Genomic DNA, 15,338 nt, shown 5'->3' with positions numbered 1-15,338 from the left:
AAGAGAGCGAAAAATAAAAATGGCAGCGGAGAAGGCAATAGAGCAAGGTAGCAGTGGGGGAATTAAAAACCAGAGCGTGTCAGGAAGGGACAGAATGTATAATGATAAAGGTAAAGTAGTAAAAGGGGTAAAAGCAGGAATAAACTGTCAGAAAACATATTTGAAAGTTCTTTATCTGAATGCACGCAGCATTCGTAACAAAATTGACGAGTTGACGGTGCAAATAACTACACATGGGTATGATCTGGTGGCCATTACGGAAACATGGCTGCAAGATAATCATGAATGGGAACTAAACATACAAGGGTATTTGACAATTAGGAAGGACAGACAGGAAGGAAAGGGAGGCGGGGTTGCTATGTTAATCAAGGATGGAATCACTGCAATAGTCAGAAATGATATTGGGTCAAAGGATCAGGATAGTGAAACAGTTTGGGTGGAGATAAGGAATAATAAGGGGAAAAAGTCACTAGTGGGCGTAGTCTATAGGCCTCCTAACAGATGCAACTCTGTTGGTCGGAGTATAAATCATGAAATAGTTGGGGCTTGTAATAAGGGAACAGCTATAATCATGGGGGATTTTAACTTTCATATTGACTGGACTAATCAAATTGGGCATGGCAGCATTGAGGAAGAGTTCATAGAGTGTATTAGGGACGGGTTCCTTGAGCAGTATGTAACTGAACCAACCAGGGGGCAGGCAATCTTAGATCTGGTCCTGTGTAATGAGACAGGATTAATAAAAAATGTCCTAGTAAAGGATCCCCTTGGAATGAGTGACCATAATATGGTTGAATTCCAAATTCAGTTTGAGGGTGAGACAGTTGGATCTCAAACCAGCGTACTAAGCTTAAATAAAGGAGACTATGAAGGTATGAGAGTAGAATTGACTAAAGTGGACTGGGAAAACAGATTAAAGTGTAAGACGGTACAAGAGCAGTGGTCTACATTCAAGGAGATATTTCACATCTTTCAAGATAAATATATTCCACTGAGGAAAAAGGGGAGTAAAAGAAAAGACAGCCATCCGTGGCTTAGTAAAGTAATAAAGGATAGTATCCGACTGAAAACAAGGGCATATAAAGTAGCCAAATCTAGTGGGAGGATAGAAGATTGGGGAGCATTTAAAAGCCAGCAAACAATAACTAAAAGATTAATTAAGAAAGGGAAGATAGATTATGAAAGTAAACTAGCATAAAATATAAAAACATATAGCAAGAGTTTCTACAGCTATATAAAAAGAAAAAGGGTGGCTAAAGTGAACGTTGGTCCCTTGGAGGATGGGACTGGGACACTAGTGGTGGGGAACATGGAGATGGCAAAGACGCTGAACAAATATTTTGTATCAGTCTTTACAGTAGAGGACACTAAAAATATCCCAACACTGGACAAACAGGGGGCAATGGGAGGGGGAGGAGCTAAACACGATTAAAATCACTAAGGAGATGGTACTCAGTAAAATAATGGGACTTAAGGCGGATAAATCCCCCGGACCTGATGGCCTACATCCTAGGGTCTTGAGAGAAGTGGCGGTAAGGATTGTGGATGCATTGGTGATCATTTTCCAGAACTCCCTGGACTCAGGAAAGGTCCCGGCAGATTGGAAAACTGCTAATGTAACACCCTTATTTAAGAAGGGAAGTAGACAAAAAGCTGGAAACTATAGACCAGTTAGCCTAACATCTGTGGTTGGCAAAATGTTGGAGTCCATTATTAAGGAAACAGTAACAGAGCATTTGGGTAAACATAATTTAATAGGACAGAGTCAGCATGGTTTTACGAAGGGGAAGTCATGTTTGACAAATTTGCTCGAATTCTTTGAGGATGTAACATACAGGGTGGATAAAGGGGAACCAGTGGATGTAGTGTATTTGGACTTCCAAAAGGCATTTGACAAGGTTCCACACAAAAGATTACTGATCAAGATAAAAAAAATCACAGGATTGGGGGTAATATACTGGCATGGGTGAAAGATTGGCTATTTAACAGAAAACAAAGAGTTGGGGTAAATGGTTCATTCTCGGGCTGGCAATCAGTAACTAGTGGCGTTCCGCAGGGGTCAGTACTGGGACCCCAACTCTTTACAATCTATATTAACGATTTGGAGGAAGGGACCGAGTGCAACATATCCAAGTTTGCCGACGATACAAAGATGGGAGGGAAAGCAGTGAGTGAGGAGGACATAAAAAACCTGCAAAAGGACATAGACAGGCTAAGTGAGTGGGCAGAGATTTAGCAGATGCAATATAATGTTGGAAAGTGTGAGGTTATGCACTTTGGCAGAAAAAAATCAAAGAGCAAGTTATTATCTAAATGGAGAGAAACTGCAAAGTGCTACAGTACAAAGGGATCTGGGGGTCCTGGTGCATGAAACACAAAAAGTTAGTATGCAGGTGCAGCAGGTGATCAGGAAGGCCAATGGAATCTTGGCTTTTATTGCAAGGGGGATGGAGTATAAAAACAGGGAAGTCTTGCTGCAGTTATACAGGGTATTGGTGAGGCCACACCTGGAATACTGCGTGCAGTTTTGGTTTCCATATTTAAGAAAAGATATACTTGCTCTCGAGGCGGTTCAGAGAAGGTTCACTCAGTTGATTCCAGAGGAGATGAGGGGGTTGACGTATGAGGAAAGGTTGAGTAGGTTGGAACTCTACTCATTGGAGTTCAGAAGAATGAGAGGCGATCTTATCGAAACATAAAAGATTGTGAGGGGGTTTGATCGGGTGGATGCGGTGAGGATGTTTCCACTGATGGGTGAGATTAGAACTAGGGGGCATAATCTTAGAATAATGGGCTGCCCTTTCAAAACTGAGATGAGGAGAAACTTCTTCACTCAGAGGGTGAATTTGCTACCCCAGAGAGCTGTGGAAGCTGCAACATTAAATAAATTTAAAATGGAGATAGACATTTTCCTAGCAGGTAAGGGAATTAGGGGTTACGGGGAGAGGGCAGGGAAGTGGACGCGAGTCTAGATTCAGATCAGCCATGATCCTATTGAATGGCGGAGCAGGCCCGAGGGGCCGTATGGCCTACTCCTGCTCCTATTTCTTATGTTATGTTCTTATGGTCACCCTGGAGCCATGTCTCCGTAATCCCAATTATATCATATCCGTTTACATCTATTTGCACTGCTAATTCATCCACCTTATTACGAATGCTCCTCGCATTAAGACACAAAGCCATCAGGCTTGTTTTTTTAAACACTCTTAGCCCTTTTAGAATTACTATTTACTGTGGCCATGTTTGATTTACACCCTTGATTTCTCTCACTGCCACTTTTGTCTCCTTCCTGTCTTTTGCTTCTATCCTTGCTTCCCTTTCCTTTCTCCCTGCACAGGTTTCCAACCCCTGCCACTTTAGTTTAAACCCTGCCCAACAGCACTTGCAAACACTCCCCCTAGGACATTGGTCCTGGTCCTGCCCAGGTGCAAACCGTCCAGTTTGTACTGGTCCCACCTCCCCCAGAACCAGTTCCAATGTCCCAGGAACTTGAATCCCTCCCCCTTGCACCATTCCTCTAGCCACGTATTCATCTGAAATATCCTTCTATTTCTACTGATTAGCACGTGGCACTGGTCGCAATCCTCAGATTACTACCTTTGAGGTCCTATTTTTTAATTTACCTCCCAACTACCTATATTCAGCTTTTAGGACCTCATCCAGTTTTTTTTTACCTATATCGTTGGTACCTACATGCACCACGACAACTGGCTGTTCACCCTCCCCCTCCAGAATGCCCTGCAGCCGCTCCGAGACATCCTTGACCCTTGCACCAGGGAGGCAACATACCATCCTGGAGTCTCGTTTGCGGCCGCAGAAACGTCTATCTATTCCCCTATAATTTAACTACATCTTCAAATTGCTTACTCACAGTTTAAGTAATTTTAAAGCTTGCTCCATCTGCTACCATATTAACCAACCTATTATTTTGGTGTTCTCATCCTTGTTTTCAAATCCCTTCGTGGTGTCTTCCCTCCCTATCTCTGTACCTTCCTCGAGCCTTACAACCCTCCGAAATAGAAACATGGAAGATAGGAGCAGGAGTAGGCCATTCGGCCCCTCGAGCCTACTCCGCCATTCAATGCGATCATGGCTGATCATCCAAATTCAGTACCCGGTCCCTGCTTTCTCCCCATACCCTCTGCACTCATCCAATTCTGGCCTCTTGCACATCCCCGATTTTCATCGCACCACTATTGGTAGCCGTGCCTTCAGCTATCTCGGCCCTAATTTCTGGAATTCCCTTATAAACCTCTCTGCCTCTCTCTCCTTCTTTAAAATGCTCCTTAAAACTTACGGAGATGAAGCTACCAACACACATTTTCATATAGTTTATGAAAACGGCTCTACATAGCCCTGTGACCCCATTCAACACACCCATCCACCCAGAACACTTGCTATTTATACAAGCCCTCTATTTCCTGTTGCTCAGGCACAACTCAATCCACCTCAGTAAGCTGATGTCTGCTAATATTTTCAACTAGATTTCCATGTCAAAGCCCATAAAACTTTACTAAAATCTAAGTAAACTACATCTACCACCTTAATTATTTTAATAAAAATTCTGTTAGATTGGTCTGGCATGACTTTACTTTTGTAACTCCATGGTGACTTCTAACAATTAGTGTATATATTGCATCCTAAATGTTCTACCAGCTTGTCCCTCATGAGCAATTCTAATTTTTTTTTAAAGGTATGATAAGAGACTCCCATATCCATTTTAAAATAATGGGAATACATTTGCCCTTCTCCAGAACCAAAGGGCAAATGAAAAGTTGAATGGGTGATGATGCTCTATCCTATCCTAATGTCTCATTTACTCTGTCCCTCCTCTTCTAGCATCACCTGTTGGGGAGTTTCTTCAGTTCTTTGCAAGAGAGAAGTGGAAGAGCAAGGTTTAGGGAGAGAATTGCAGAGCTTAGGGCCTTTACATCTTAAAACCTACTTCAGTCACCTATCCTAATATCTCATTCTTTGGCTCGATGTCAATTTTTGCCTGATTTTGCTCTTGCAAATTGCCTTGGGAAGCTTTCCTATGTAAAAGGAGCTAAATAAATCCAAGTTGTCATTGTTGATATCTAGATGGAGCTTTGTCCAGCACTGCAATGAACTCAGCGTAGAGGAAAACCTAGCAATAATCAGGCCCATATCAGAGAAATCCACCTTCCATTGAATGATTATGAATCAATGTTGACAGTAAATAGGTTACTCACCACTGCACCGTCCCTCTCCCCACCACCCAAAAAATAAAAGTATCTAAGAAGGAGGAACAGTTGTAGAGCTCTGAAGTCAAAAGCTTAAAACCTACAAGTTTCACAAGCATATTATGGCTTACCCCTGCTTGTACTGTTGCTGCGCCCGAGATCTCGAGTCCGGTCTCTACTGCGACTGCGACTTCGACTTGTGCTCTTTGTTGGACTGTGACTATAGCTTCTGCCTCTACGGCGGTCATACCGTTCTCGATAAAGATCTCTGGGATGAGGATATCTCTCAAAGTCTCTGCGCCGTCGTTCTTCACGTTTTTTGTCGTCACGATTTCTGACAAATTGAAAGAACGCATCATATTTGTAATAAAGTTATGGTCTTTCAAATCCACGTGTTTAAAAAATCCAATCAAACTTTAGTTCTAATTGGATAGCTAACATTTGAAACTGTCCAATTAGATACTGTTTATCTCTCCTGCCAAGTTGAAGTGTTTCAGAGTGCAGGGATCATCCCACATTAATTTCTGGCAATATGAACTAAAACAGAAACAATATTCACAAGTCCCCCACGTTAAACTGCTGATAAAGGTGGTCGTGGAAATAATTCAAAAGCAATCAAAACGTACAGATCTGGAAATATCTAGGTGAACAAAAAAGAAATTTTCAGAAATAATTTGCATGAAAACACAAGATGGGTTTTGTTGTACACTGCTAAAACATTTTCTTCAGTTGAAAACATTTGGGTCACTGTGCATTCAACCCATCATTACAAGATGAATTAGCATTCAGTATATTGCTAGGCAATATTAATCTTGAAATTTACCTGCAAAATTTTACTGTCGCTATCAGTAAAGAATTACTGTGGATGCAAAAGCTCTCAATGAAAACTGCCCATTTTCTCCGTAATTACAATCCACGAAGGAAAGCTGGAATGTACAGCTATCAAAATATGCAAATGGCGAGGGTGCAATTTCATTAGCGGGTCATTTGTTTTGGGAAAAAACAGGCATTCTTCCATTTTTCATTACAAAAAGAATTTTATCTCCTTAATGTCTTAATCCAATTTATATTGTAACGTTACAAAAATCAGAAAAGCACTGAAACTGAAATGATATGGTTACCATTACTTATTTATCATTGTGGCGTGATATATTAAATCTAATACATATCCAGAATTCATGAAAAACAACAAAGCAACAGAATTCACAAGCAATACTTCTCTGGCTTCAGCCATGTCTTTATGGGAAAATAAGTAGAAACGGGTACTCTTTCCCCGCGCCCCCCCCCCCGAGTATGCTGCATCTTCCAAAACAAAATCAAAAGCATTTTTTATAAACTTGTTTCCACACTCTCTCTTTATCCAAAATCAGATTAAGTACCTGACTGGCGATCACATCCGTCGTCTTTGAGACAATCAGTTGTACATGTACTGAAAGCAAGCTCAAGTCGGAGCACAGACTTTCAGGTAATAATTTGGGTTAAAGCACGTACCTTGCATCGATAGGTCCCAAAACGGGTTTAAAAGGACTGTGACTTTTCTTTAATAAAGTTTTTCTACCATCTTGGTCGTCATCATACAAGGGAACCTAAAATAGCAATAAGCAATGAAAAAGAGAGGAAAATAAATGTTTATGGCGGTTACAAATTCAGAAAAATATTAGCAGAAAACTCAATGTAAATAGTACATCTCCCATATAAAATAAAAAAAGTGGAATGATTATATCTCAGCAGATAACCCCGTGAGTACTTCTTCCAAACTTCTCTAGTAGTTGACCCCTCAGACAGCTCACATAACACTACAACCCAACAATATTATAAAATCTGACATTCGACTCTGCAACCTCCTTTAAATTTACTAGATTGCTGCCTGAAATCTGTTAGTTGCTAGAATTGCTTGGACCGTCACATCTCCCACCAAATTGGTCAACATGATCAATGAAACACCAAATCAGAAAGTCAGAAATAATGCTACATACATGAAAAAAAAATTCTGTAGATTATTTGCCAAATAAACACTGTACATCATTGGTGCAGCAAATCCATATACGTATGTGGTTTACATGCAAGTAGGATACAGGTACTTTTTCGCAAATTGTATGCAATAATCTGAGATAGCCAGCAAATGGCAACCACAAGATTAAAGCTAAACAAATGCATCATTTTTTATCCCCCCCCCCGACCTCCCCAAGACAAAAAAAATTTTGCAAATTTTCAAAACCTTCAGATACAATGGAAGACGACAACTGCATTGTGGAATAAATCATTCCCAAAAGGTTTGATATCTGTTCAATTCTGACCAGAATTAATTTCTATGGCACATGTCTCCTGAATCCACTGTGGGCTGGATTTTGCCATTGGGGCAGGCTGGGGGCGTGTCAGGTGGTTTTCATGTCAGGAACCCGACTCCGATGTGAAGTGGGAAAAAAGTGCAATTTTCCCCTAATTGGGCACTTGATTTCCAGCGTGTGGAAACCCCTGGCCCAATGAGTCTTTTCATACAGAAAGTTGCCTCCGATAACATCATCAATGCTGCTGGATTTAAGGCCTGCAAGCAGCCTTGCTTCTTCTGGAGACTGGAAACTTTATGCCCATTGTTGTGATTGCTTCATTCAGCAACTATGTCCAGCAGTAGGCCAAAGCGTGCTCCAAGGTTCGATGACGCCGTCCTGCAAGCTCTGGTGGAGGGAGCAAGATCAAATAAGGAGGTGCTGTTCCCTTCCTCAGGGAGGAAAAAGTCTCCCCAGCAGACTAAATCTGTGTGGAAGCAAGTGGCCCAGGAGGTCAACTCAATGTCTATGTGCTGCAGAACCTGGCTGCAGTGCAGGAAGAGGTTTCATGACCTTCTGCGCACAGGAAAAGTGAGTGAGTATGACTTTCCCATCACCCTCAATCTGATCCCCATCGCCTCTCCTCACTAGCATTCAGCTTTGCCAACCTCTTCCTCCACATCCCACTTGACATCGACATCCCTGCACCCTTACCCCCTCTCTCTATGTTCACATTCACTTAACTATTCGACCATGCAGCCTTCACACTTCCTATCGCTGTTATGCTATGAAAACAACTTACAACACACAGGGAGGGCCCTTGGTCTTGCCACCTCACTCCATCTTTGTGTCCTTCTAAGCATCTATGCTATGGATTCTCTACACTCACTCCTTCATTCTCACTCAAACTCCACTTGTCTCCCTCATTGCAGGAAAAGAGAGCCCACAATAACAGGGAAAGAGCGAGAACAGGAGGAGGGCCACCCTCAATAGCCCAACTCACCACCTCGTTGCAGGCAGCCCTGGAAATTGCCGGTGTCGAGGAAGATTCGCAAGTCGGGGACAGAGAGATGGGTGCATCACAGCAAGCTGGTGACAAAATAGTTTGGCATCTCTCTCATTGACATTGCATGAGTGACTGAATGATTCTGATGCTCGAACAGATTGACTTATGATCATCTGCACAATTCCATATGCATGCAAACTTTACGTCACATCTCCAACTCTTTCCTTTACTCCCCCACAGGACCATCGACAGCCCCCGTCCCCACTGTCCAGGAGGAACAGCCTGAGCTTCAGGACTCCTCAGAGGAAGCTGCAACCTTTGAAGGCATAGCATCAGCAGAATTCAGCGCACCCAGCACCAGCGCAGACACTCGCACCTCTGTGGGAACTTCACGAGATAGTGTAGTGTTGTCTGTCACCTGTTGTATCACAGCTCACAAGTGAGCATCAGCAGATGGTGGAGACAGAGACAGCAGTGGAGGGTCCTCGTCGGAGGGCGCAGGACTCTGCCAGCTCGGCTCAGCTGCATGTCGACCCTGTGCCTCCGGGTCCATTCAGAAGAGCGGTGCTGGAACTCCAGGAACAGTTGCAGGAGTCTCTGGCAGGTTTTGTCTCCAGGGTCGCTGCGAGTGTGGAGCGAATGGAGGAGTCCATCGCTAACATGAGCAGAGCCTTTGTAGAGGCGTTGGCGCATGAATGCATCACCACGGAAAGGATGGCAACCTCCATGGAAAGGATGGCTACCGTAGGAGGAGAGGATGGCTACGGCCATGGAGGAGCTTCGTCGCCAGGGTCGTGAAAACATGGTCATTGTTCAGAATAGACTGACATCTCTTAAGGAGCGATGGTCAGCTATTAAGCAGAGAAACCAGCCTTCATGGAAGTCCTCTGGAGCAGGACTTCCAGCTCAAACGGGTTCTCATGGCCCCCCTGAAGTGCAGAAAGGTGCTGTCCAGCCACTTGCTAGCTCTGAAGTGGGGCTGACCCATGAGAGAGATGTTGGTGGCAGGCAACAAGGAAGCACTCACACAAACATGCCACTGCAGAGCCCTCGGTCAGAGCCCCACCAGAGTCCCCACCCAACTGAGATTGACGTCTCAACCCCTGCACAGCCGCAGGAGCAGCAGACTGTTGCCGAGCCCTCACAGGCTCGCAACCCCAGAGGGCGCCCGCCAAAGGTGTCGAGGCAGGAGCAGCAAGAAAGTGAGCAAGGGGCCTCCACATCTGCTGAAGCCACAGGGCAAGCACCACGTAGGAACATGCACAAGAGGAAGATAATGCACAAGTAGTCACAAGGGTAGTCACTTGGGTGTCATGTGTTTATTTTTGAAATGCCATCAGTTGCTTGTTGCGATAAAAAATTCTGCTGGCAAACTGTTGAAGTTGTGGTCTGTGTCATTTCGCGAATGGGACTTCCACATTGAGGGCTATGGGTGACTTGCAATTGTCAGTATGGTGGTCAGAGTGATAGGAATCCGCAGGTTCTTGGCCATTGTCGACGCTCTGGTAAGAAGCTGCGAGGCAAAAGTGCTTGATTGGCTAGGCTAAGCAAATCTGGCCAAGATGAGTGCGCCCCTTGCATCCTGGGCAGCAATATGCTCGCATGCTGCTGCGCCTCTGCAAGCTGTCCGTTGTCGCTCTCCTCCTCATCTGAGGAGGCTATGTGATGGGCCACTTCTTCCTCAGGCATCTGCAAGCCACGATGCTGTGCCATGTTGTGAAGTGCACAGCAGACTGCGGCCATTCTGGAGGGCCTGACTGCCGAGTACTGCAGGGCTCCACCTGATCTATCAAGGCATCTGAAGCGCATCTTCAGCAAAGCGATGGTTTATTCGATTATGGATCTGGTGGAAATGTGGCTGGAGTTGTAGCGCTCCTCAGCTTCGTTGGATGGGCTCCTCAACGGCATCATTAGCCACTACTTCAGGAGATAGCCCTTGTCTCCAAGTAACCATCCGAAAAGTTGGTCTGGCGGGCTGAAGAGCGGAGGCACACTAGACTAGCGCAGGATGAAGGAGTCATGGCATCTGCCAGGGTACTTGGCGCAAACATGCAAAATTTCCTTCTTTGAAGCATCAAAAAGTTTGTCCACAAAACCACGTCACACACGAGCTGTATGTTGAGGGAGTGGAAGCCCTTGCGGTTGACAAAAATACCTGGATTGTGATGGGGTGCCTTAAGGGCCACATATGTGCAGTCAACGATGCCCTGCACCCTTGGAAAGCCTGCCAGAGATTGTCACACCCAACCGCACGCGCTGTTACACTGGCTTGATCCTTGGAGAAATTGAAGTAATTGTGCGCGATGGCAAAGAGGGCATCGGTTACCTGCGTGATGCAAGTGTGTGCGGCCGCCTGGGAGATGCTGCTGATGTCTGCTGTTGATCCCTGGAAGGAGCCTGAAGCAAATAAGTTGAGTGCGGTGGTGACTTCGACAGCCACTGGTAAGGGGTGTCCACCTGCTCCTCTGGGCTCCAGCTCTTGCTGCAGCATTGCACAGATGTCACCCACTACCTCTCGCGAAAGTCGGAGCCTCCTTTGGCACTGCTGCTCAGTCACGTTGAGGTAGCTGATCCTCTGTCTGTAGACCCTGTTTTGGGGGTATCTCCTGCACCGATGTGCTTTCATGCGCTGGCGCCTTCTGGCCTGTGCAGTTTCAGGTGGGTGAGCAGCAACTTGGCGCTCCTGCTGTTGCTCCTGCAGTTAGTGCTGCTGTTGTTCAGGGTTCTGCTGCTGCCACGGCTGGTCTTCGTCCAAATCTGATGTCCAGGAGGAAAGGAAGTAAATGGTTCCCATGCTTGTGGTATATACCTCAGTTGAGGAAGCGCTCAGTCAAGGTGGGGAGAGGGGTTTCCCAGGAGGTCACACTGGAGATGCGTGTCAGGCTCCAAACATCCACAACAATGAGTAGGCCTGCTAAAAGTTCCCCCAGACCTGAGACAACAAAGTTCTGTCACCTGCAAATGAAGATTGCTGAAATCTTTTTAATGGTGGAGCTGCAGCTGTTAGTAAGCAATCCACTTGTGATGCCGCCAGGATTCACTGGCGTGTTCCAGAGGAGACGTGCAGCTCGTGGGAAAAGTGTTAAAATCAGAAAGGCCTCTCAACCACTTAATTGCCTCTATAATCCCATTTTAAGGGCCTATCCCACCTCTTGGAGGCGGGATGGAAATGGGGTCAGAAAACACGCATGTGGGAAAATTGCTCAGAGGCGGGATCGGGCCCGCCCACCATTTTTTGCGATTTTACCACCTCACACTCCTCCAATCCCGCCTCTTCGGGCCTGGCAAAATCAAGCCCTGTGTGTTTATAAGAAAGGTTTTCCTTCTCTAGTCTTTTAACCTGATCACATTGCCTCTATATGCCTTTGTCACCCCTGGTTCACTCACAGTCACAAGACGGAAGCCTTGGACAGCATTATGCAGGTCTGGGATCAATTAGTAGCAGTTAAAGACATTTGTGCGACAATCTTACTTATACTGAAGATGAACTGACTGTACATTCAATGTTCTCTTGGTATTCAATTCGCTCCTGTCCATTGTAAAGATGACTTTTCTTTTTTTTTTAAAAACCTGTTCTTGAGATGTGGGCAACACTGGCAAGGCAGTATTTATTGCACATCCAGAGTTACCCCCGAGAGAATTAAGCATTAACCAGGTAATGTGGGACTGGAGTCACTTGTAGGCCAGACTAGGTAGGGATGGCAAGTCCCTCTCCTAAAGGACATTAATGAACCAGTGTTTTTAACAAAAATCTAGCAGCTTTCATGTGGAAACTCACAAATGACCAGATTTATTGAACGGATGACCTCGGAGTTGCTAGTTCATCACCATATTCACTAGGCGAGCCATACTCTACTACAACAACTTGCTCACAGAAGCAGACATGTTGTTACTCACTTCTTTCTTGTCCTCCCTCTCTTGCCATGTAGGCTGCATGTCCTGCTTCAATGTTTCCTGGACAAGCTGTTCCGGTCGTGGCACGTAGTTCTTTGTGCTTAAAGCATCAAAAAGTTTGTCCACAAAACCAACAGTTTCTGTCAAAATAATTACAAAACTAATGATGAGAAATAATGCTGAGAGAAATCAAAAAGTGTTAAAAAATTTCACAAAAATAACTGGTTTATAATTTAATTACCAGGTGCACCCCACATAGGAACATACGCAACACTTTCATGCAGGACTTGGTTATTTATGTGTACAAAGACTCTCTTACAAACCACCATTAACCACAACTCTCAAAACACAGTCATGTGTGCAAACCATTTCAGCCAAATGTATTGTCACAAGGAATTGAAGCAAAAGATTTCCAGCATCCGCAGTATCTTGCTTTTGCCAAAGGACACGGTTAGCCTTTTATAAAAAGAAAACTTCCCTGTATGTAGTCTATCTTCTACAGGTTTTCATGAAAGGATGGTTTAGTTATCGTCCTTTGAGAAAATGAGCCACAACTTAAGACTCAAATAATTAAAAAAATTTAATTCAGAAAAATATTTTTGAACAATTTTTATTCTAAGTACCTATTTACTGTACCTCAACAAGAAACATTTTTGGGAGGACAGAGATGAAACAGAAGAGAGAAAGCAACAAACTAGAGGAAGGCTCATCCTCTACTTCCCCCAGAAGTTTAACAGTGATTGGGAGTAAAAGTCCCAGTAACTATCCAGCTCGAAACATTCATTACCTATGTTAATTTTCACCAGACTCATCACAGTGAGGGAGATTATTACATAATGCAAATGTAAAAGCAACATACTGCACTGCTGCAAATATGAAATAGAAACAGGAAATGCTGGAAATGCTCAGCAAGTCAGGCAGCATCTGTGGAGAGAGAAACAGTGTTAACGTTTCAGGTCAATGACCTTTCATCAGAACTCTGTTTCTCGCTCCACAGATGCCACCTGACCTGCTGAGCATTTCCAAACAATGCTAATAGCTCACTTCACATTAGTTATGAGTCACAGCTTGAACACCTGGGCAGCAGAATCCTCAGGTACCTATAACTGCATCAAACTATGTATTCTTTGGCCAATTCCCCAAATACCAATGGTCCCTTGCCACACGCAGACGGGGGAGAACAGCAGCCAGATAAAAGAATCAGAAGGTCTCAAGACTGTTAGAAAATATGCGCAATTACTTACTCTAACTTTCACTTGAGATATTTACACTGTGAAAGCAAGAGTATTACAACACTACAAATGCCTTGGACTACCGGTGAAATATTTTTGAAATTAGTTTCCATTGATGTGGAAAATGTAACAACATACTGACAACATTCCTGATGTAGTCTCGTTACCAAATTAATGAATACATTTACAGGTCAAACTTGCTTCCCAAACACTGGCCCAGATTCTCCTGAAGATCTGCATCAGTGTCGTTGGGACCTTTGAATGGCGCAAAAGAAAGAGGAAATTATGAAGTGAGTGCCTTGCACCATCACTTATGATGCTCCATATTTTCCTTAGACTTGCCCCGCGTTGATAACAGTTGGAAGCTCATTTTCATAGCTCCAACCCCCACTGAAAACAATGGCGATGGTGATTTTTCTGAATTCTCACTATTAGGAACAAGAGTCGGCCATTTAGCCCCTCGAGTTTGTTTCGCCATTCAGTGAGATCATGGCTGATGTGACCTAACCCCATAGCCCTTTGGCCCATATCCCTTAATACCTTAGTTAACAAAAATCTATCAATCTCAGATTTAAAATTAACAATTGCTGTTTGCAGAAGCGAGTTTCAAACTTCTACCACACTGTGTAGAAATTTCACTCCTGAAAAGGTCTGGCTCTAATTTTTAGACTATGGCCCCTAGTCCTAGACTCCCCAAGCAGCGGAAATAGTTTCTCTCTATCTACCCTATCTGTTCCCCTGAATATCTTGAAAACCTCGATCAAATCACCCCTTAACCTTCTACATTCTAGGAAATACAACCCTAATTTGTGCAATCTCTCCTATTTCTCATGCCACTGCCACTTTGACTTAAAAATAATGGGGCTGGTGCCTCGGCAGCAGTGTGTTTCACAGCTAATCGATCGTTTTTTTTTTTTTTTTAATTGCTCAAATAAACAAACATGGGCGTCTAAGGCTGAAGAACAGGCTCAGCTCACCCATGGAATTGCCACACTCAAATTTATGATGTACTTTTAATGGAAGCAGGCTGACCAATTCCTTCGAGATCAGCCTGGTGGGAGTAGCAGTTTGGTTGAGTGGCATACTACGGATTTGCATTAAAAGACTATTTTAAAACTGAAAATTGCCACCCAGTTGATGTATATGTAGACTCGGCAGGAATAAACGGCCACGCCGCTTCGGTTTTGCTGGTATCCTCGCTGTGGCTAAATTTACAGTCTAAGGCTAAGTCACCGATCGGGCCTTTGCAGGAAAATCTGGGCCACTCAATTCACCAGATGAATAAGGAAACTTATGAAAGAAAAGCAAAACTACCAGTACGTGCCAAAGATAAGATGGGGGTGGGGAGCAACGTTCCCTCCATTTTTTTTGCTGCGCGCGGCCCCTATAAAGGGGCAGTGTGACCCATTCAAAATACCGCGCATGCTCAGGTTTTGCATTGAAAAGCTGGCAAGCCAGCTGCGCAGGTTCCCTGGAGTGCTGCGCAGCCTAAAGGAAATGGTGGTGAAGTGTACACATATTCTGGTTCATGCCTCTAATACTAATGCACCCTCAGATATTGTATGAAGTGCACAGATGATGAAATTTAATTCAAAGAAATGTGAGGTGATGCATTATAGGAGGTAGAATGAGGAGAGGCAAAAAAACCAAAATGGTACAATTTTAAAGGAGGTGCAGGAACAGAAAGATCTGGGGGTTCACATACATAAATCTTTGAAGGTGGCAGGACAAGTTG

General features: G+C 44.1%; 1 protein-coding gene across 7 annotated transcripts in view; it reads right to left on the bottom strand.

The window, feature by feature from the left end:
* rbm27 (RNA binding motif protein 27) overlaps positions 1 to 15,338 on the bottom strand; it is a 211,438-nt gene that overhangs the window by 157,732 nt on the left and 38,368 nt on the right. For all 7 annotated transcript variants that reach the window (XM_085995831.1, XM_085995832.1, XM_085995834.1 and 4 more), the window contains 3 exons: positions 12,375 to 12,511; positions 6,696 to 6,790; positions 5,336 to 5,538 (listed from right to left, as the gene is read on the bottom strand). In XM_085995831.1, coding sequence (XP_085851957.1) covers positions 5,336 to 5,538; positions 6,696 to 6,790; positions 12,375 to 12,511 — 435 coding nt within the window. The remainder of the gene's footprint in view (positions 1 to 5,335; positions 5,539 to 6,695; positions 6,791 to 12,374; positions 12,512 to 15,338) is intronic.

The sequence above is a fragment of the Somniosus microcephalus genome, chromosome 8, assembly GCF_052327205.1.
Source record: "Somniosus microcephalus isolate GS21.2 chromosome 8, FLI_Smic_1.0, whole genome shotgun sequence".
In the NCBI taxonomy this organism is placed as follows: Eukaryota; Metazoa; Chordata; class Chondrichthyes; order Squaliformes; family Somniosidae; genus Somniosus; species Somniosus microcephalus.
This window is presented reverse-complemented; position numbering and strand designations above follow the sequence as displayed.